This window comes from Triturus cristatus, chromosome 11 (genome assembly GCF_964204655.1).
Source record: "Triturus cristatus chromosome 11, aTriCri1.1, whole genome shotgun sequence".
Classification (NCBI taxonomy): domain Eukaryota; kingdom Metazoa; phylum Chordata; class Amphibia; order Caudata; family Salamandridae; genus Triturus; species Triturus cristatus.
The window spans coordinates 291,593,836-291,617,398 of NC_140594.1; the positions used below are offsets into that span (position 1 = coordinate 291,593,836).

Here is a 23,563-nt window from a genome sequence, read left to right on the forward strand (position 1 = left end):
TGCGTCCGGTATACGGGTGGATGTCCACCTGTCCCTTTTTTTGTAATATAGGGTTGGCAGCCTTCGACCCGGTTTGCACGCCATATTTTGTTCAAACTAGTTTCACTTTACAGTATTGTCTCAAGATTTGATGCTTTTTTATCAAATGTATGAGTGCGCTGACTAGTCTTATACTATATTGTTCTGTGATACAGCCATACCATATACTCTTAAGTGCATTATAACCTTGCGGTAAATGCTAACTTTGGGATGGCTGCATCAAAACATGTCAAACGCTTTGGAATACTACCCCCCCGCCAGTCCTGGCGGTGGGGGTAGCATTCCACTCTTCTAGAGAGAGAGTCATGTTCACACTGGCTAAACCTGGTAGGACTTTCCTGAGCCCTGGCATCACAAAATGGATGCCTCTGCCACAGACACGGGTCTGGCCTCCTGTTACTGACCGAAACTCCGTCAGGGGAGGCCTGGACAATAGGTTTCCTGTCGAGGGGAGGTGTCCCCACCTACCCAGACATCCTGATGTGTATTGGGGCTGGGCGGGAGCACTCTCCTGTGCTTTGAAGTCCTGCACTGGGGGCACACTTGGTGTCTCTGTGCATACACCAGTTCAAACCGGTTGCAGGGGCTACCTGCCCCTGCTCTGGCGCAAAACTGGACAAAGGAAATGGGTGTAACCACCCCTCTTTCCTGGCCCACCCATAGGTGAGGCCTTAGAGTTAGTCCATCCCCTAAACTTAGTATAAGTATAGGAATCCAGTCCCTAGGACTTTAGATTACCCTGGACGAAACTCTGCAACGTACATCCTGGACCTTCGACGTTCTATCCTGACTAGAAGACTGAAGAAATCTCCCTTGGGGTCAAGGAGTGACACCCCTGCTTGGCAGGCACCAAAGAAGCAACTGACCAGTCTGCAATTCTGACGCTCCCGCCGGATGCCGAAGTCTCTGCATCCCCAGAGGTGGATTTCCAGACTTCCCCGAGGCTACCCTGAGTCCACAGCAAATCTGAGGCCCGTGGCTATCGTGGGTGACGTGGAACCGTGAACTTTTGCAGCAACACTATCTTCCTGGTCCTCCTCGAAGTTGTGCTTTGGGTTCCAAATAGCCCCAGCCCTGAGAACCTCCTGCACCGAAGATTGTGGGCCTCCACTCCACGAGTGACCTGTGGGCCAGCTTCAAGTGCGATCGCTTGAGGCTCCTTTGCGATCACTAGCCCATTGGCTAGCAGGTCCCCACGAAAACGACTCCTTTTCTGATTGAGCTTACCTGGTTGCTCCAGACGTGCCCTGACTTACCCTCGCTGGGTGAGTCCCTCAAACCTTGCTGGTCTGCACCGCAGTCCTTTCTCTGATTTCCAGTGACTTGCCGTTGCCAAGGCTTGTTGGGTCCTTTCTAGTCGCCGACACCGCAGCACTCGACAGACTTTGTGGGACAACGCGAATCTGGCTCGTGGACTTCGTCGACGCCTCCTGGACCTCGTGGCTGAAGAGTCAAGACACCCATCAACTCACCTGAAGCACCCAACATCTGTGGGCATTGGTCCATCCTGCCCTAGGTCACTGCCTAGTGACCCAGACTCTGTTCCCTCTGCTTTCAGGTTCCTTACATCCTAGATCCAGGCTTGGATCTCTTCGGACACTTCTCCTCTTCCTGGCAGCAGCAGCTCTTTGCAGGCTTCCATAGAAATGGACGACGTGACCCGACACCAAAAGACACCTATGGACCCGGCTTCCCTGGGTGAGGTAACTCGAGTACTCCGGTGCTCTCGTGGGTGTTAGCCCTAGAACTTCTTAAGTCCAAAAGGGTTTGGTCCAGACTCGATTAGAAGTGTCCCTAATCTTTAAATTTCCAACCGCGACATTGCCCATAGAAGATAATAGGAACCTGCGGTTGTGTTTCCACACTGCATACAGTTCCCGTGGGTCCCCTGTGTCACTACCTTGGGTGGTTCCTTGGGGTCGCAGCGATTCTAGAGGCAATAGGCCTAGTGCCTATTCCAGTCGTGGTTCTTTTACCACTTTTTTGGTATATGGTTTGGTACACCCCTAGGGCCCAAACGTGTATTTGTGCTTTTACTGATGCTTGATCACTTGTAACTAAAGTACTTCGAACTCCAGTCTCATAAAGAAACTAGAGGGGTGCGTGTTAACCTAAATACATATATTTTGATTATATACCTGGTGTGGTTGTCCTTTCATTTGATCATTCAAGAGATTATAGACTGGTAAAACAAGCTGCTTTACATTCCTTCAAGACTTAGCCTGAAGGCTGCTCTCCATAGCTACCACTAGGATAGCTTTCACATAAGGTTGTCTTTAACCATTCACCATAAGGGGTTGTTTGGACTGATACAAGGTGCCCACTAGAACTAGTGGACAGCATATATCAGGCCACCTTCTCACACCATCCAGTCCCCTTCGAGCAATAAATCTCTTAAAAGATGCATCCCTTCCATCTTGAAATGTCTGTATACCACGATAGGGTTGAACTCCCTGAGATTTAGCACTAATCTCTGTCCTCCTCCCTTCTTTTGAACCAAGAAGACATTGCTGCAAAAACCTCCGGGAACGAAGGGTCCCACCGCAATAGCCTGCTTTGCCAAAAGTTCATGAAGTTCTAAGTCTATTAAAGATTGTTCTTGTAGGGAAAAAAGGAGAGGTGTAGGGGGTGTTCCCAGACAAGGGACATCGAGTAACTCTATTTGGTACCCTTGAACAGTGTGAAGTATCCATGCATCTGAGGTGATCTTCGACCAATTATATAGAAGATGCATTAGTCTGCCCCCCAGAAGAAGCGTAGGAAAAAGAGGCGGAATTACCTGAGGACTGGGCATTGTTGTTTCTGTATCCTCTGTTGAGGCCCCTGTTGTATCTTCCCCGGAAGCCCCTGGATCTGGTGGGATAAACTCCGGCCTAATCAGGTTCCTGGGTGTATCCTCTACGTTTCGTGGCGAAGCCACGCTTGGGACTTTGTTGACTGAAACGGCCGGTCGAGCGTCCCCTGCCAGAAAGGGGGTGGGATACCCTTTTGAGAGAGGATTGTGACTTATCCAGTGACGTGAACGTGTTGACAAATTTGGCAATGTCCTTTACAAAACGTTAACCAAACAGTTGCCCTTCCGCTAGGGGGCCTGGTTCTGCAGAAGCTAGTTCAACGAGCTGCGGGTCGATGCGAAGGAGGACTGATTTGCACCTCTCCGAGGATAGTGCGCAGTTGGCATTACCAAGGAGGCATATAGCTCTCTGGGTCCATCCTGCCAGGACCTCTGGGTGGATAGCCGCTCCAGTCTCCTGCCCTTAAAGCACTAGCTCCAGGACGGGCCAGCAACGTCCAGCAATTCGTCTTGACAAGCCCCAAGGGCGCGGTCAGTACCTTTTTTGGGAGCGGTCTATACCTTTTTTGGGGTCCTTCTTATATTTCTTAAGGAATGTCTGCATGGCCGTATCTATCTCTGGGGTCAAAGCAGTTTTATTTGCAAGGTCGGGACGGGGACATTCAGATCTTAGTCGGACACGCACCTCTTTATCAAAGCTCTTTCGCAGGTTAGCCTGCATGTACTCCGCCATTGCCGGGGCGGGAGCCCAATTCGAAGAGCGGTGGTGCACAATACTGGAGGGGTCAAAGAAGAAGGTTGGACAGGGGAAAGGGAGTGCTTGCTCTTCTTGGCCCATTTACGTGGGCATGGTTCCTAGGACGAAAGCTGAAAGCGCACTGGAAAATCATCACGCTGCTGCTGCTGAGTGCTCGCAACCAAAGATTATCGCAACGCACGTTTGCGGGCTGCCAAGTGCTCGCTAACTCCAAAGATCATCGCATCGAGATCATCGCACCACGACATCGCAGCGCGGATGCCGGGCGTCCGCCATTTTCATCGCATCACATCAGGATCGTCGCTCCCTCACGGAGCGCCATTTCTTCGCTTCGCAACCTGATCACACACGCAACAGGATCATCGCCCCGTCTCCCCCCTCGCGGCAAGGAGTCATCGCATCAACGGCGTAGCGTGCAGAAGTTTGTCGCCTTGTCCCTGCACGCATCAGCAGATCGGCACACCGTCTCCTCCCTTGCGGCAAGGATTCATCGCATCGCTGGCCTCGCATGCAGAAAATCATCGCTACAGCTTCTTTGCGACATTTTGTTTGCTTTGCTACGAAATCCAGGTACTTTGTAAGTAAAAGGGTCGCAGAGGCCACTGCTTTGAACTGACTCCTCTTTACACACTTTGAACTATTTTTGCAGCTTTTCAAGAGTAATCCTATTTTACAGTATTGTGGCTTTTTATCGTTATTGGTCTTGTGTTAAGTCTATATATAAAGATACTTATTTTTTATAACTACTTGTGTGGTGTCCCTTTGAAGTGTTCTTCACTGTGTTACTGTGTATGGTCATAAATGCTTCACACACTGCCTCTGAGATAAGCCTAGCTGCTTGTGCTACGTTACCACAGGGTTGAGAAGGGGTTATCAAAGGGTGTAGCCCTCTTAGTCTGACTTAGGAAGAAGGGTCCCTACTTGGACAGTGGCCAGCCATTGCCAACTAGAGACCCCCATTTCTAACAGAATGTAATGTAAGCATGTCCACCAGCAGGCCCACAGTAGTCTTGCAGCCCATCTTTAATACTGCACACCATCGATGAGGAAGAGTTTTAAAAAAAATGGGTTATTCTGTGTTTTAACTATCATTTCATAAGCATGATTTACAAACATTTCAGAAGATACTTTTCACCAGCGCCTCGTCCTTCTCTGCATAGAGTATCTTGTTTCCACCAGCACTACCCTTTACTCTCCTCGGTTTCTCTACACCCTTTTCCTTCTCCCTCTCAATCATCTCTCACTTCCAATTTAGCCCCTGAATAGGTGATTCAGGTTAGGGGATCGAAGGGACATTATGTGTGAACAGAAAAGCCCTCCAGTAAACCCCTGTGTGGTGGGGTAGCGGAGACAGATTCTACAACAAAGCCAGTGCGTTGCAACGAGGGTTTTATTTTTGACAATAATGTCCTTTGACGTGCTAATTGTCTTCTCGTAGTCGACGCCGGGGGAAGGCTTCGGCTCCTTCGGCAGGGCTCCAGATTGAGGATCGGCTGTATCGTCCGCCTTTCGTATCTCCGTGACTTGTCTCAGTCTCGTGGAAGGGCTCCGGGGTGTTCGTCCCGATGAGGCAATGCAAAGCAAGAAGAGACCACGAATTAGGACACAGATCCTTGCCTTTTATCAAGAGGGGCCGGGAGTGAGGGAAACCAAGTGCTCCAGTGCTCGTTTGTTCAGCTGCTAGGTGACTTAGTGCTAAGTGAGGGGAGGGGGTCTTGAAATCACTATTACGGCAGTAAGTACGTTCAAGGAGGAGGATGCGTCTTTCTGCCCACCCAGCCCGCTACTTTCCCCCGTACCTGCTCGAGCCACGCTCCTCCCGTGGGAACGTGGCGGGGCGCTTCGTAGGATCGTTGGCCTCCTGGCTTGTCGCGGTCGTCTCCACTCCACTCGGGTCTCCGGTCTTGGCTCTCCTCTCCACGTCGCTCCTCTTCCCAACTCCGCGTCTTTCTCCACTGCAACACTCCGTCCACCTCCAGGGAATCGCCGTCCGCCGTCTTCCGGGTTTCCTCTGTCTTTATCCCGCCCTCCACCATGACGTCATCAGGGGGCGTGGTTTCGTCCTTGAGGTAGGCCGCCTTAAAGGAGCCCGGTCCCGACTCCGATGTCCAGTCCTGTGATGGATAGGGATACCACCCGTCCTCTGCAGATCGTTCCATTGGCTGCTGTGGGGGAAGAGAGGGCGGTGAATTCCACCAATTCCGGTCTGTTGAGGCGGCGCTCTCGTCCCCGTCACACACCTCCCCCCCTGGGGTCTCCCGATCGGGGAGAGGAAAGACTCGGGACAGGTAATCCGCATTCCCGTTCTCCTTCCCCTTTCTGTGTCGAATAGTGAAAGCATAGGGCTGAAGGGAGAGGAACCAGCGGAGTATCCGGGGATTCTGACTCCTGTTTTGACACATCCACCGAAGGGGTGCGTGGTCAGTATAAAGAATGAACGGTTTGCCTTCTAGATAATATTGTAATTTATCTATGGCCCACTTAATAGCTAGACACTCCCGTTCTATTGTGGGGTACCTGGACTCCCTAGGGAATAGCTTACGGCTAATATACAGTATTGGGTGTTCCAACCCATCACCCCCCTCCTGGGACAATACCGCCCCTATACCTATGTCGGACGCATCCGTGGCCAGTATGAAGGGTTTGGAGAAGTCGGGTGTTACCAAGATAGGATGGGTGGTGACAGCCGTTTTGAGACTGCTGAATGCGTTCAGCGCCTCCTTACTGGGAGTTAGGAGCTCTCGTGGTTTTACATCCTTCCGCAGGAGATTCGTAAGGGGGGCCGCTAGGTCCGCAAAGCTGGGTATGAAGCGGCGATAGTAGCCTATCAGACCCAGGAACGCCCTTACGTCTTTCTTGTTCCTAGGGAAAGGGGTCCCCTCAATGGCTCGCACCTTGTTGGATTGGGGTGTGATGGTGCCTTCACCCAATACGAACCCTAAATAGTTCACGCTGTGAAAAGCCGCTCGGGACTTTTTGGCATTGACATGCAGACCTGCCTGTTGTAGAGCTCTGAGTATGGTCTGCAGATGTTGTAGATGTTCGGTCCAGGTGTTACTGTAAATGACGATGTCATCCAGATAGGCCGAACTGAAGGTTTGATATGGTCGGAGTATGGTGTTCATCAGACGCTGGAACGTGGCAGGTGCCCCATGGAGGCTAAAGGGTAGAACCGTGAATTCGAAGAGGCCTTCGTCCGTGATAAAGGCCGTCTTCTTCCTATCCGATTCTCTGAGAGGCACCTGCCAGTACCCCTTTGTGAGGTCCAACGTGGTGATATACGCTGCTTCGCCCAGCTTCTCGATTAGCTCGTCCACTCGTGGGATAGGGTAGGCATCAAACGAGGAAATGGCATTCAGTGCCCTAAAGTCCATGCAGAATCGCTTCGACCCATCTGGTTTAGGGACCATCACAATGGGGGAGGCCCAATCGCTCTTTGAGGGGCGGATAACCCCTAGCTGTAGCATGTCGTCCACTTCTGCTTTAATGGCTTGTCTTCGGGCCGCAGGGATGCGATATGGCCTTAACTGTACTCTTTTTCCTGGTTGCGTTTCGATGCTATGTTCCACCAGTGTCGTTTTCCCAGGGATGTCCGAGAATATATCCTGGTAGGGTAACAGCGTCTCTTTTAGTTCTTTCTTCTGCTGTGGCGACACTTCCTCATTGACGACCAACTCGTTCAAGGTGCTTTTCTTGTTGGTGGTGGGAATGAGAAGGTTTACAGCTTTTGGAGGGGTTCCAATCCACTTCTTAAGTAAGTTTAAATGATACGATTGTACCTTGTTTGCTGACACCTTCAGGCGGTAGGTTGTGTCACCTATGGTATCAACCACTTCGTACGGCCCCTTCCATTCGTGTTTCCCTTTTCCTGCGATGGGAGGAAGTAGGAGCAAGGCCCAATCCCCTTTTTTTAAGGAGCGCAGCTTGGTCCCGCGATCATAATATTTTCTTTGTTTCTCTCTCTGTTTCTCTAGGTTGGAGTATGCCAGGTTTCGCAGTTTACCTAGCTTGGACTTGAGGTGCTGTGTATAGTCTAACATGGACCTTTGTTCTTGCTCCTCTTCCCTCTCCCAGGCGTCTCTCGTAATTTCCAGTAAAGACCTCGGTTGCCGTCCATATAAAAGTTCGAAGGCGGAGTAACCAAGGCTACTCTGTTTCTGGGCTCGTAAGACATAGAGTGCCAACGGCAATAATCTATCCCAGTCAGACCCTTCGGTAGCGAGCATCTTTTTCAGGGTAGTTTTCAACGTTTGATTGTAGCGCTCGACCAGGCCGTCGGTTTGGGGGTGGTACACTGATGTGCGCAGGTGATGTATATTTAGAGTTTTACAGACTTCCCTCATTAACCTTGATGTGAACGGGGTGCCCTGGTCCGTGAGGACCTCTTTTGGGAAGCCGACTCTGGAGCATAGTTCAATGAATTTCTCAGCAATGTGTTCTGTTGTGGGAGTCCGCAGGGGAAATGCTTCTATATACCGGGTGGCGTAGTCCACGAGTACCAGCACATACACGTGACCCCTTGTAGACTTGGGTAACGGACCTATCAGATCCATACCAATCCTTTCGAACGGTCGGCCTTTGGTGGGCATAGGTCGCAGGGGTGCAGCTGGTGGTCTCTGTAGATTCTGTTTCTGGCATATTTCACAGCGATGGCAGTATTCTTGTACGTCTTTGTAGATTCCAGGCCAGTAGAAATGTCTAAGGATGTTATCTGTGGTTTTCTCTTTCCCGCTGTGTCCGGCCGTCAGGTGGGTATGTGCAAAGAACAGTACTTGTTCCCTAAAGGACACTGGAACTAGCAACTGGGCGTCCCCTCCTTCCTCCCCTTCCCTATACAGGAGGTCCTTCGTGATCCTAAACCTGGGATACCTTCTTGGCTCCTGATCTTGGGTGGAATGTGCGTTCTCCCACGCATTGACCAGCGTGGGATCACTGGCCTGCGCAAACCGAAAGCTGCGGTCTAATACCCAAGGGTCCGGGGAGAGCAGTGCTTCTACAGCTTGGGACCCTGAAGAAGGGGGAAGTGACAGGGATCTTTGGAATAACGACAAAAACCCCGGATTGTCTACACCCAGTATCATGTCTTCCGGAAGAGAATCCACCACCCCCACCCTCACTTTGTATGGCTCTTTTTCTAAGTGAGTCAGGGTCACATGGGCGAGGGGGTAGGGCCTAACATCCCCGTGTACACATCGTATGAAAACTTGGGCGCCCGGGACGTATTGTGAGGGAAGGACCAACCTTTTCCGAACCACGGACTGGCTACACCCTGAGTCTAACAGGGCCTGAATCGTCAAACCGTGCATTCTCACACTCACGTAATAGGAAGACCCAAACTCGGCCGAATACAGGACGGTCCGGGGGAGGTACCCAACCTCCATTGGTTCTTCGGTGGGTTTTCTTCGTGGGCAGAGTCTCGCGATGTGGCCCCATTCACCACATTCAAAACATTGGGGTCCCCGGGTCGGTGGCCCCTCCATTCTCATAGGCCGGGGTCGCGGAGGTTCCGGTGCTGGTTTCACCTTCCTCTCTGATTTTACCATTGGTAGTCCTTTTGTATGTTTCTCGGTGTCCCACCCCAGCGTCTTTGGTTGGGCCCGAGCATAGTTAGCGGCCATTTCTATAGCTTGCTCTAGCGTAAGTCCTGTGTGCTGTTTTAGCCACCGTTGAGTTACGTAGGGCAACGAGTCCATGAACTGCTCCATGTATATGCGGTTCATTATCTCCTCCTTCGTGCTGGAGGCCGGTCGTAACCACTTGTCGGCCGCCATCTTTAACCTAAAGAACAAAGTCTTTGGGTTCTCCCCAGGTGAACCCCGTTCTCTCCTGAATCGGAGTCGATAGGCCTCCCCATCTAGCCCCAGGTGATCTAGGATGACCTCTTTAATGGTCGTATAAGGAGAGCTCCCCGTGGGGTTGGCCACCTGGTAGGCGAACTGTGCCTCCCCGGATAAGAGGGGGGCCAGGAAGAAAGGCCATTTATCCTCAGGCCAACCCAAGGCCCTGGCGGCCCTTTCAAAGTTCATGAGGAAGACATCGGGATCCTCCCCGGACACATACTTTTGTAAGGCCATTCCGGATGGATTTGGAAGGTTTAGGGGTCGGGCCTCCACGGGGTGTGAGACCGTTGCCACTGGGCCTACCTTTTGAAGACTCTCGATCTGGGCCGTTATGGTGTTTTGGAACTGCTCTCTATCCGCTTGGGCCGATGTCATCTGCCTCGGCACAGCCCATTCCAGTTTTTCTTGCCCCTTGATAAGATGTTGAATGAGCGCGTCCATCTCGGTACTGCAGACGGACTGTGATGGTAATCCCACTTCTGACACCAGTTGTGGCGGGGTAGCGGAGACAGATTCTACAACCAAGCCAGTGCGTTGCAACGAGGGTTTTATTTTTGACAATAATGTCCTTTGACGTGCTAATTGTCTTCTCGTAGTCGACGCCGGGGGAAGGCTTCAGCTCCTTCGGCAGGGCTCCAGATTGAGGATCGGCTGTATCGTCCGCCTTTCGTATCTCCGTGACTTGTCTCAGTCTCGTGGAAGGGCTCCGGGGTGTTCGTCCCGATGAGGCAATGCAAAGCAAGAAGAGACCACGAATTAGGACACAGATCCTTGCCTTTTATCAAGAGGGGCCGGGAGTGAGGGAAACCAAGTGCTCCAGTGCTCGTTTGTTCAGCTGCTAGGTGACTTAGTGCTAAGTGAGGGGAGGGGGTCTTGAAATCACTATTACGGCAGTAAGTACGTTCAAGGAGGAGGATGCGTCTTTCTGCCCATCCAGCCCGCTACTTTCCCCTGTACCTGCTCGAGCCACGCTCCTCCCGTGGGAACGTGGCGGGGCGCTTCGTAGGATCGTTGGCCTCCTGGCTTGTCGCGGTCGTCTCCACTCCACTCGGGTCTCCGGTCTTGGCTCTCCTCTCCACGTCGCTCCTCTTCCCAACTCCGCGTCTTTCTCCACTGCAACACTCCGTCCACCTCCAGGGAATCGCCGTCCGCCGTCTTCCGGGTTTCCTCTGTCTTTATCCCGCCCTCCACCATGACGTCATCAGGGGGCGTGGTTTCGTACTTGAGGTAGGCCGCCTTAAAGGAGCCCGGTCCCGACTCCGATGTCCAGTCCTGTGATGGATAGGGATACCACCCGTCCTCTGCAGATCGTTCCATTGGCTGCTGTGGGGGAAGAGAGGGCGGTGAATTCCACCAATTCCGGTCTGTTGAGGCGGCGCTCTCGTCCCCGTCACACCCTGCAATTAACATCACCAGCAGCAGCAAGAAGGAAGATGAGGGTAAGGTCAGTCTCAGACTTTATATAACTATAACTCTCTCACCACCCCCCACCCGCCAAAAAAAACAGCTACACTGCTCCTTAAAATCACCCTGACATACACTGTTCACACAATAAATGGTGCAACTTTCTTGTGTGGTTATTTTCCTCATGCAGGCATAATGGGCACAAACCTGTCAAGCAGAAGACCAAGCTTTTCTTATTCATACAGAAATAGTATAGCGCCACAGCTGTACTTTTAACACACTGTTCTATGGAGTGCTCAGAAAATGTTAATTAAAGTGCATAGAGGAGAAGGATCAGAAAGGACACCAAATTTGGTTTCACCTGGTGGGCTATCATAGCAAAGGCTGGGTCAGTGAAAAAGCTGCACTGCTCCATCCCACAGTCTTCAACGCTGCAATTAGCCTTGGCTCATTGGCATATCGCCACCCTCACCACCACAGGAGGTCCAAGTGCTTTTTGACAGGGAGCCCTAAGTGGCAGGTACAGGCCCCTTCTCTCGGCCCCACCGCAACTAACCTGCTATTTTACCTTTTGTACCTTACCAACTAGTAAGTATTGGGTTAAAAGCTGCCCCTGCCCATCCTCATCCCTGCTCTCAGTTGCAGCCAATATGCCATGCATTTCATATTTAATCACATTTCCCCTAGCACACATAGAGTTGGTTATTTTAGGAAAAAAGTGTGTGCGTGTGTTGGATGAGGTGGGGGCGCCTTAGATGGGAATAACCTGTGCTTTGTAGCAGGAATATACAATCTGTTCTAGCTGTGGAACTAACAGAGGGTTGGTCTTCATGGGTTGGAGTGGACACACTGGATTTCTCTTTTTGAAGCTCAGGAGCAGCAACATTGTCGTGGTGTCACCAGGGCTTTAAGTGGAAGCTTTTTCAATATTATATATTACAAGCAATAGTTGCTGCTTATTTATCTTATGCAATTAACAACCATTGACAAAGCCAATAGTCCTGACCTGTAGGTATGATGTTACTTGTTGTATCATATATCGATATGCAATGATAGAAACAGCAAAATACAAGTCGGGCGGTACACTATGCTAAGCACAAATTTTTAGCTTACGTGTTTTTAAGCCACGCCCTTAATTACATTGGCCACGCCCCTTTGAGAGACCCCCTCAGTTTTTTCAAACCACTTAAAGCCCTGTGCCGAGGATCACACCTGCTGTTCAGCCCAAAGGCAGGAATCAACTTTGTTAACTCAATTAGTTAAAGCAATCACTGCAGGGATTGTGTGTGTAACCAGAGCGAAACAGAATTGAGTACTGCTTCTTGCACCGGGAAATAGTGACTTCTGTATTATAGTGCTACAAGGTTGTAGCCTGTGACTAAAAACGCTGAATATGCAGTTTTAAAATTGTATTACACACAATATATGACAGGCTGCCACAACCTGTGCATACATTTAGTGTTCAATAAATAGCAAGTGTTAACTTTCCATGTCAGGGGTTTTGCAGCAATTTGCTGATAATTTTAGAACTTCTAGTTGCTCAAGAGTGTAATTTCTGATATTTATTGCTTTCAATGCACTTCATTTCATGGTTTTACTGGCAAGAAAGTATCACTTTAAGTGTCACACATTTGGCTGTTGAATTTCACCCATAAGCACACTGAAAGCATGAAAATGTCACACATGAGCAATGTGGAAATTTGGCACTTTTGGTTCTTAGAATTTCTTGTTACTCAAACGGGTGTAATTTCTGATATTTATGTTTCCTTCCTCTTTGCTTCATTTTGCTCACGAGAAAGTGTCAGATGTAGAGAGCCAGCCGGGCTCTCCACTACTTTGTTGCCACTTGCACACTTGCATACACCCCTCGGGGCGGGCTCGACCCGAGGGGATAAATAAACGGTGAGAGACCGCTCTGGGTCTTCCCACCAGACAGTAACTGTATGTCGCCCTTTATTTCATAGCACCCCCGTTGTCCTTATACCTAGGCCCCGCCGCGCTACACTGACGACAAGGCCGGTCGGACCCAGTGCACCGGTCTGCAAGTTGGAGCCTGCGGTGCCCACCTGCTGAGCTCCGTTGTCCCGGGCTGACTGCCGAAGAGGGAACTCGCGGCCGCTGCTTCCTGTGACCTGAGCCACGCCCCCTGTGCCCTACGATGCCGCGAGGTCTGTCACCTGGCCTCCGGCTCTACGGCCCCGGATTGACACCCGCTGCTGGGGCGGCAACATCCTCACGTTCCGCACCTGCCGACACGCTTCTCTGGACTGGTGAGAGCGTGCTCAAGCCGGCGGTGTGCGTGCGACCGAGGGATCTCCTCCTGCTGTCTCCCGGTGAGTCGCGCTGCCTGGTGGGAGTGCAAGCGGTGGCGTGCAGTGATACTGCAGGCAAGGGCATTGAGCTAAACACTGAGGAGCCTGCCACGTGGTCTGTGCCTCCTCGTAAAGCACAAGGATGGCGGCAAGCACAGGCAGCAAGGTCATCTGAGGCCAGGAAGCCCCTGTACTGCCTGTATTTCACAGGGATGTGGAATTCCTATAGCCCGACTCCCAGGACATATTGCTTGGGGTAAGGGGCCACACGTTTTCATGTGTACTTTGTACTTGGGACAAGTAGGCCCAACCCCCTGCAGCACAAACCCTTTGGCTGCCAGTTTGCAGTGCCACACAATGGATCAGGGAACGGCACTGTCTGCAGCTAAGGTAGTATTTTTGCCCAAATGTTAATGCTGTTCAAACTTTATTTATGGTTTAATAATTGAAAACCTTTATTATTGGGGTGTGCGCTCTAAGTAAATGTTGTAAGGTCTGACTGCACTACTGACAGTGGTTCCAGTATAAAAATGTGTACACATGTTTTCAAACTTCATCAATATGAGGCTATGTATAATGCTCCCGGAATGCTCTGATTTGATGCAAATATTTGCAGAAGTTTGAAAGCAAGATTGAGGATTCTTTGCTTTCAAAATAAAATGTTTATTAAAAAATGAAAGCAGGAAAAATACATTTTGCTAAACGACTGTCAATTTTCAGGTACCATTTCTTTGCAGCATCATTAGGTAACATGTGTTGATGCATGCTAGTATTTTCCAAAATTATTTATAATGGAAAATCAGTTTAACCTGTTTAAATAAGCTTATGGGACACAAAAATAAACAAGAATTGGCAAAGCCAGTAGGTCTGAAATTGGTGGTCAGCTTTGTCAATGTGTGACTTGTTTTGGCATGGCTTGGGTTTTGGTCTCAAAAAGCACACCCTGCCACAGTAGTTACTGGCACTGAACAAAACTGCTTTGTGTGCTGATGAGAGAGAGAGAGAGAGAGAGAGAGAGAGAGAGAGAGACAGAGAGAGAGAGACAGAGAGAGACAGAGAGAGAGAGAGAAAATAAACACCAAAGGTCACAGTCAACGCCAGACCAAATTAGGGGCCCAATTATTAAAGAAATTCTCAAAAGTGCACCCATGGTATATGTCCTTCCCAGAGAAAATGTGTTAACTGCATTTTAGAATGAGCAAATATGCATGTGTAGATTTGCTCAATGCGAAAATCTGACTGTTTGCAAGTTCACTTTCCCTAAGACCAATTTTTACCAACTCTGGAAGAAGGTTTATGTCTGCCATTGTCAGGAGTAAATTTCCAACATTTGTCAGTATAAGAAAAGGTTACAGAAGAGTTGTTGAGAACCCTTAAAACATGCAAGTTAGTAGGTTTGCACAGACTCGAAAGGGCATTCTAACCCTGGACATATTGCTTACCACTATCCTTAGCTCCAGTATGTAGATCTGCAGAAACATGGCAACATAAGGCGATTGCAAGTATTCAAACACTACTATGGTTTGTGCCCTGACATAATCAAAGAGGCTATATCAGAGCTTTTGTATAATGAGTTTGCTGCCATAATTTGTCACTACAGTACATGGAACCATAGGGGCAAGTGGATTTTGTTACAGGGCTAGTAGATTTATGAAGCAACCTGCCCCATGGACAAGTAGATATTTTATTAAATTCCACACCCCTGATTTCAGCTGAGGGATGCCCCAGTGAGACCCTGCACTGCCTGTCTGCCAGTAAAAGGAAGCTTCCTATTCCCCAGGCCATCAGAAGTGGCACAAGGGCACCCTGCAGAGGAAAAAAAAGAAAGGAGAAAGAAAGGAAAGGGCACACGCACAGCTCGCAGAGGGACAGAGTCAGAGCGCCCAAGACTCACAAGCCCAAACAAGTTATGTCTCACCAGGCCCGGCACGCACGTAGCTACGCACTGGCACACGCCCTGCATCCAGGACCCGTAGCGTCAGCACAGCGACCCCGCACTCGTGCCCAGGCCATGACCACGCCAGCTGCAGCAGGCACGTCGGGCCAGCATGCCGCAGTGGACAATCCACCCAGGGGAGCCAATGCACCACCTTCCTGTCACAGTCACATGGTCGTCTCCCCGCTACCGCTATTCAGTGAAACTGCTGAGCCTGCCACGGCGGCACCGCGATGGAAAACGTGGATCGGACAGCTGAACCACTATTTCAAAGGCACCAGAGAAACGGATGGTACCGTGAAGATGTCGCTGCTAATATACTATGGGGGCGCAGAGATTTACGATCTTTTCGAAACCCTGCCCAACACAGGTAACGACGACGACTATGAGGTGGCGGTCGCCGCGCTCAACAGGTACTTCAACCCGCAACTTAACCCTGACTTCGAGCGGTTCACGTTTAGACAAGCGTCGCAGTCAGACACGGAATCTGTAGACATGTTTTACGAGCGGCAACGCAGGCTAGCCAGCATGTGCGCCTTCCAAGATCAACGGGAGGAAATACACGGCCAAGTCATCCAGGGATGCCGCTCGATACTGCTGCGGAAGCTAGTACTTCGACAACCAGGGATCTCGTTGTATGAGATCCTGGCCAGGTCTCATGAGCTGTCGGATGTCCGGGCTGGCGAGATGGAAGCTGCTCTGCACAAGTCTGTCGCGGCGACACACACCCCACGATACGCGCCCGTCAAAGAAGAAAGGGTTGAAGCGATACAACAGTGCCCTGCTATGGCTCGCCAGGCACCGAGGACGACAACTGGAGGGACCTGCAGCAACTGCGGAGAGGACCACCCAACGACAGCAGTGTGTGGAGCAAGGGGGAAGACGTGCTCTTACTGCGGGAAGATGAACCACTTCGCAAGGGTGTGTCATAGTAGCCGGCCCCGGCAGGCCCCACAAAGATCACGAGGGATGTCACAACGCCTGCGCCAAGTCTCTGTCGATGACCCGCAGTCACGAGAAGATGACCCACCAAGGGAGCTTTGCCTCGCCCTAGAAGACGATGATGACGAAGTGTTCGTCGTGTCTTTTGTCAGCAGGTCTGACATCCACCGGAGGACGCCACCGATGTGCTCTGTTCTGGTTGAAGGGTCCGCTGTCCGTGCACTCATCGACACGGGTGCATTGCTTAACGTTATGGATTCGGAACAGTATGATTGTTTGTCCCCACGGCCTCTGCTCGCACCCACGAAGGCGCGGATATACGCCTACAGAGGAATTGACCCACTTCCCCTTCGAGGAGTCATCGAAGCCAAGATTGCCAGTGGAAAGCACGTCATGGTGGCTCGGTTCCACGTCACGGAAGGGAGAAAAGGCACACTACTCAGCTGCCACACGGCGGAGGATCTAGGCCTGGTATTCTTTGAGAACCAGATCCACGAATCCCACGCCAAAACCATCCTGAGGGACTTCCCGGCGCTGTTCACTGGGTTCGGCAAGCTGAATGAGAAACGGTTCAAGCTTCACATAGACACCACGATCAGGCCTACCGCCCTGAGGCACAGCAGAGTGTCGTTCAATCTCCGCCCACAAGTGGAAGAAGAGTTGAAGAAGCTGGAAGACCTCGATGTCATCGAGAATGTGTCCGGTCCAACTCCATGGGTGTCCCCGCTGCTCGTGGCTCTCAAGCCAAAGCAGCCTGGAGCCATCCGGCTCTGTGTGGACATGAGACTCCCAAATCTGGCGGTCAAGAGGGAATGCCCCTTACGCCCACCATTGATGACATTGTGGCGGATCTGAACGGAGCCAAGTGGTTTTCAAAAGGCCATAAAAAATGCGGCACTTGCGTATCATGCGACAGTACAGTAGAAGGAACAAAGTTTGTGTATGGGCAAAAATACATGATTCATGAGGATTTTACCAACTGTAATACACAAAACGTCATCTATTGTGTTTTATGTCCCTGCACATTGGCCTACATCGGAAAAACGACCCAACCTGTGAAAAACCGCATCTCGCAACACCGATCAAGAATCAAGTGCAAAACCCACAATGCACCAATGGTCTCCCACTGGATTGAGAAAAATCATAGCATAAACGAACTCAAGTGGACAGTTCTACGCCATATTCAAGGCAAGAATGTGGACGCAATTCTTTCAAAAGTGGAAGCTAAAACGATAATGTTCCTAGGTACCATAGATAATGGATTAAACGAAATGACAGAAATATCGAACATCGTCTGATAGGGGCCAGACATGTCACCTCCTCGAAAAACCAATCTCCACAACACAACAACCAGTTCATAACATAATTGAGTAACCAACACCGGTCCAAAAGAGAAAGTACACCTGATGCCACATGTACTCGTGTAGAACTTTGGACATATCCGCACACTCAGTATCCAGCACAGCCAAAAACAACAGTGGAAAATGACTAACCCCCGTTCCAGTAATGCACGAAAATACGAAGCTCAGTTCAAGGAAGTCAGAAGACCAAAACACTAGTGTGTCAACAAAAAACATGACTCTTTCAAGAATCACGTGTTTGACAAGAGCCCAAAGTGTGAGATCGGCACCCCCCTAACAACGAACATTTAAACACCATCATGCTCCTAACGCAACCCCAACACGCCTGTCAGCAAGAGCGGACCAACAAAGCTTTACTACAACTAACGTAAATGGTTAACAAAATAAGTAATCGAGACCGCAATGGACGTAACCAAACAGGTAGCGGCTCAATAAAGTTTCTTTCAAATCGGTGCTTGAAAGTGACAAAAACTTGGTCACTATGACTACGACACACACCGCCAAGTCGAAACAGCTGCTACTAGGATTACGCAGCACGCCAATGCGTCGGAATTCCATACAAATCCACCTATCGCAAGAGCGCTTCCCAGCGCAACCCCAAAACGCCAGTCAGCAAGAGCGGATCAACAAAGTTTTAACACAACTAACGTACATGACTAATAAAATTAGTAATTTAGACCGCAATAAACGTAATCAAAAAGGTAGCGGCTCAACAAAGTTCCATTCAAATCGGTGCTTGAAAGTGACAACAACTTGGTCACCATGACTACGACACACCCCCAAGTCGAAACAGCTGCAACCAGGATTACGCAGCGCGCCAATGCGTCGGAATTCCACATAAACCCACCAATCGCAAGAGCGCTTCCTATCACTTCGAGAACGCCAGAAGAGTGACAGCAGCCGGAAAGGAGAGAGGAGACCCCGGAGCACCGAAGAAGCGGACCAGAAAACACACAAGTAAAGAGGTATGAAAAAGCAAGCCCCCACGGGCTACTTGTAAATAGTATGACGCGCTAGAAAAAATCCGCTCTAACGCCACGCAAGGAACCGGCCCATGCATGCGCAATTAGTCAACTCGAGATTTTTAATCCTGACCAGCACGTTGTTCCCCAAGGCACGACTAAGCAGAGCGCTATTACAGAAATCCCTTGCAGGCGCCTAAGAGGTCACGTCCCAGAATCTAAACTCCACTCCCAAGGCACGCATAATCAACGCGAGTCACGAATAACAAGTATGAAAGAAAACGACTAATCAAAGTGCACCAGTAGTAACACCAAGTAAAAAATCACCGCAAGTTAGAAACTCGCCAGCTATAATGTCACAGCATCAGCGTCATTAATAGGGTGGAGATGCCAATCCCTCTGACTTCATGTTCCCTAGAAAGAAACCAGCAAGATACATACGAGGCAAGTCATTTCCTGTCAGCTGGCACCACACAGAACACGGCAACATATAGAAGACAAGCCACCTTGTCTCGGAGTGAGCGTAAGTTGACACAGGATTCTTTTTTATTCACAACCTTCAAATATGGCATAAACATTAATTAGATACCATTGCGATTGAATTACAGGAACAGAAGTCCGATTCCAACTTGACATCAGCCCTGAAGACGACCTTATAAACATCACACAGGTCCCTAGCTACACAGGTCGAAATGCGTTGGCGAATAAGCAGAGATCGTGAAAACCTCTGTAGGAGACAAATCGAGAATCAGCTCCTCCACACAAGCAAATGCACAGAAGGACTATAACCTGCATCCTTGTTTAAACTATTTATAGCCACAAGTATCCGACTCTGCTCAGGACCGCAACAACAGCTAGAACTATAGGAGCCAACCGGCTTAAGTTCCTTAAGTCAAAAAGTATCGGACAAATGACTATGGTTATGTAAAATAGATCTATTTGATTGCTTTCATGTTATTTTTGACATGTTTTGAAGTCACTGTATAAATGTAAATATATATGTCACTGTCTTATGTATATAATAAGTGTATGTCTAACGAGTAGTGTTCATCGAGCCAAAAAGTTGATAAGTAAAAGAAAAAATTGCTTTTCAGATCTCAGTCATTAAACAGACTAGCCGATAAAACAAACGTTGTGATCAATGGTGTCAGAGGCAAAATGTATGTTGAAAATAGTAGCCGGCCCCGGCAGGCCCCACAAAGATCACGAGGGATGTCACAACGCCTGCGCCAAGTCTCTGTCGATGACCCGCAGTCACGAGAAGATGACCCGCCAAGGGAGCTTTGCCTCGCCCTAGAAGACGATGATGACGAAGTGTTCGTCGTGTCTTTTGTCAGCAGGTCTGACATCCACCGGAGGACGCCACCGATGTGCTCTGTTCTGGTTGAAGGGTCCGCTGTCCGTGCACTCATCGACACGGGTGCATCGCTTAACGTTATGGATTCGGAACAGTATGATTGTTTGTCCCCACGGCCTCTGCTCGCACCCACGAAGGCGCGGATATACGCCTACAGAGGAATTGACCCACTTCCCCTTCGAGGAGTCATCGAAGCCAAGATTGCCAGTGGAAAGCACGTCATGGTGGCTCGGTTCCACGTCACGGAAGGGAGAAAAGGCACACTACTCAGCTGCCACACGGCGGAGGATCTAGGCCTGGTATTCTTTGAGAACCAGATCCACGAATCCCACGCCAAAACCATCCTGAGGGACTTCCCGGCGCTGTTCACTGGGTTCGGCAAGCTGAATGAGAAACGGTTCAAGCTTCACATAGACACCACGATCAGGCCTACCGCCCTGAGGCACAGCAGAGTGTCGTTCAATCTCCGCCCACAAGTGGAAGAAGAGTTGAAGAAGCTGGAAGACCTCGATGTCATCGAGAATGTGTCCGGTCCAACTCCATGGGTGTCCCCGCTGCTCGTGGCTCTCAAGCCAAAGCAGCCTGGAGCCATCCGGCTCTGTGTGGACATGAGACTCCCAAATCTGGCGGTCAAGAGGGAATGCCCCTTACGCCCACCATTGATGACATTGTGGCGGATCTGAACGGAGCCAAGTGGTTTTCAAAGCTGGACCTAAATGTGGGGTACCACCAGCTGGAGCTTGAACCCGAGAGCAGGTATATCACCACGTTCTCAACTCACGTTGGCCTCAGGAGATACAAGAGACTGAGCTTTGGGGTGTCGTCGGCAGCCGAAGTCTTCCAGAATACCACCAGGGAAGTACTATTGGGCCTGTGGGGTGTCATCAACCTGAGCGACGACAATCTGGTGTTCTCGAACACCCTGTAAGAACACCACACTCACCTCCGGACCACCCTCCAGCAACTCGAAGATTGCAGACTGACCCTGCACAAAGCAAAGTGTTCCTTCTACCAGGAGTCCGTTGACTTCTTCGGGTACGTTTTCACTAGGTAAGGACTGCAGGTGGACCCCAAGAAGGCCGTAGCCATACGAGCAGCCAGCACTCCAAAGACTCCCACGGAGGTTTGCCGTTTCCTCGGCATGGCCACATACTGTGGAAGATTCTTTCCGAATCTTGCCTCTCTGTCATAACCGCTCCGCACCCTCACTCGAAGTGATCACAAGTGGGGCTGGACCGTAGCAGCTAACACGGCGTTTAACAACATCAAGGCTGCGCTCATGGACAAGACGGTGCTGGCCTACTTTCCCCCGGGGCAGCGCCCAGAGCTGGTAGTCGATGCCAGCCCAGTAGGCCTTGGAGCAGTCCTCCTTCAAGAGCATAGGCAAGAGACCTGGAGGCCAGTGGCGTATGCCAGCAGGGCACTATCGGACACTGAGACAAGGTACGCCCAAATCGAAAGGAGGCGCTGGCAATAAAATGGGCATGCCAGCATTTCCACCTGTACTTGTACGGACAAGAGTTTCAAGTGATAACCGACCATAAGCCACTGCTCCCGCTCTTTGCAGGGTCATCGAGACTGGCTCCTCCAAGAATAGAGAGATGGGCTGTACAGCTACAGGCATACAACTTCAAACTTGTCTTCCGTCCTGGTGCACACAATCCGGCAGACTACCTCTCGAGACACTCGGAGTCCCTGGTCCCTCGAAGCCCACCGGTGGATGAAGCGTACTCCAAAGCGTTTGTGAACATGGTCTGAAGCGTACTCTGAAGCGTTTGTGAACATGGTCTTGCAGGAAGCATGTCCCACCGCCATGACGCTAGAGGAGATCGGCCAAGCAACGGAGGAAGACGAAACACTGAAATCCACTCTGCCGAGACACACTTCCTGAACGGGATTCAGGTACTCCGAGCCGAAGACAGCCACGCCCGGCAACAGATCTGGCAGGTTCACCATGAGTTAAGCGTGGGAGAACACGGAGTTGTTCTGAGGGGACACGTTATCGTAATCCCGAAGAGACTGCAACACTGGATCCTCCAGCTAGCGCATGTCGGCCACCAAGGAATGGCGAAGACAAAAGCCAGACAGCGGAACAAGGTGTGGTTCCCAGCCATGGATACCATGGTGGAGGACATGGTGAGACAATGCCACGCTTGCACCATCACTGGTGGGGACTTGGCGCCGGTGCCTGTAATCACGGAAGAACCAAGTGAACTTCCATGGGCCAAGGCCAGTCTCGACTTCAGGAGCTTCCCGGATGGTCGCACCATGTTAGTGCTGGTTGAATCCTTCTCAAAATTCCCGATCGTGGAGGTGGTGGCGTCGACAGCGTTTGTGCACGTACGAAGAGTCCTGGAGAAGGCATTCGCGCTCATGGGGCTACCCGATGAGATTTGTTCAGACAATCGAGCTCCGTTCCAGGGCCGGGAGTTCCAGGAATACTTGGAGAGGAAGGCGATTCGCCCGAGGAAGCTCAACCATCTGTGGCCGCAAGCCAACGGGGAAGTGGAACGTCTGATGCGGACACTCAACCGGGCTCTGCGCATTGCTGTCGATCAAGGGGAAGATGTGGAATTTGCGCTCGACCAGTTCCTAGATGCCTAAAGGCAGACGCCACACAGCACGACCAAATGTGCTCCCGCTCACCTGCTCTTCAAAAGGCCTCCGAGGGACAGCATCCCGACTGACCCAACATGGAAACCCCTGGAACGGGACAACGAAGCCGTCCAAGCTAGAAGAACTGCAACAAATCGAAAGGCGAGTGTAGCCCGCAGGGCAAAAGAACCGCAGCTGGAGGTGGGGGACCGTGTCGTGGTCAAGGACAGGTACCCTGGCTGGAAATTCAGGACTTCCTACGAGCCAGAAAGGTGGACTGTTGTTAAAGTACAAGGGACTATGGTCACTGCCCAGCGAGGATCACAGTTTGTTACAAGAAATGTGTCCAGTTTCAAAAAGGCTCAAGAGTCAGACGCTGGCCACGAAGAGTCGGAGGGACTGGAAGCTACCCCAAGTCTCACTCCACCGGGCTCACCAGGGTTGCTGACTGCCCCACCGAGAGGAATGCCAACCGAGAGGCCGGCGACTATCCCAGATGCCGGAAGGGTACGCCAAGAGGCAGGAACTGTTTCATCACCTCATGCACCGACAGAGGCAGTGGTTAGTTCATACCTCTGGCTCCCCGGCAGAACCCTGCCCCTAGTCAGAGACTGAAAGACATTGTGTGTACATCCCCGTGAACCTGGTGGCCTGATACTAAAAGAAAGGAGGGATGTAGAGAGCCAACCGGGCTTTCCACTACTTTTTTTGCCACTTGCATACACCCCTCGGGGCGGGCTCGACCCGAAGGGATAAATAAACGGTGAGAGACCGCTCGGGGTCTTCCCACCAGACAGTAACTGTGTGTGTATGTCGCCCTTTATTTCATAGCGCCCCTGCTGCCCTTATACCTAGGCCCCGCCACTCTACATCAATCATAGTCGTTGAATGTGTAAAGACTTTATCACTTGCGGAAACCCCTACACTGCAGAATGTCACTCATAATTACACTGAAATTATGAGTATGCCACACACAAGCAATCTGAAACCTGGGTAAGCTATGTTCTCCCTCTCTAGTTTCTGTCTGCCTTCCGTTCCCTACCCTACTGAACTCTAAGTAACGCGTAATTACCGTGTACTTAAATCGTTTGATGTCTCTTTTCTTTCTATCCGATTTCTAGACTGTCAGAAAAATGGACGGGCACGGAGATTCAAAAGCGCCTTCTGCCCGACTGCCGGGATATATGTATCACTAGCCTTAAGTATAATAGAATCAAGGAAACACAGAAATAAGACATGTCTTCAAATACTCGCCACGTGACCT

The 23,563-nt window shown here is 50.6% G+C and overlaps 1 protein-coding gene across 1 annotated transcript; it reads right to left on the reverse strand.

Moving 5' to 3' along the window:
• Positions 1-5,088: 5,088 nt before the first annotated feature.
• Positions 5,089-23,477, reverse strand: LOC146784071 (uncharacterized). The gene is made up of 3 exons (XM_085634462.1): positions 23,372-23,477; positions 10,388-10,827; positions 5,089-5,755 (listed from the first exon to the last, which is right to left on the reverse strand). The coding sequence occupies exons 2-3, from the start codon at positions 10,745-10,747 to the stop codon at positions 5,336-5,338; spliced, it is 780 nt and encodes a 259-aa protein (XP_085490588.1). The 5' UTR covers positions 10,748-10,827; positions 23,372-23,477; the 3' UTR covers positions 5,089-5,335.
• Positions 23,478-23,563: the final 86 nt, after the last annotated feature.

Coding starts and splice junctions, on each gene's coding strand:
- LOC146784071 (XM_085634462.1), bottom strand. CDS start 10,747: ATGGAACGATCTGCAGAGGACGGGTGGTATCCCTATCCATCACAGGAC. Junction 5,756..10,387: donor GAGGAGCGTGGCTCGAGCAG/GTACAGGGGAAA, acceptor CTTCCCCCACAG/CAGCCAATGGAACGATCTGC.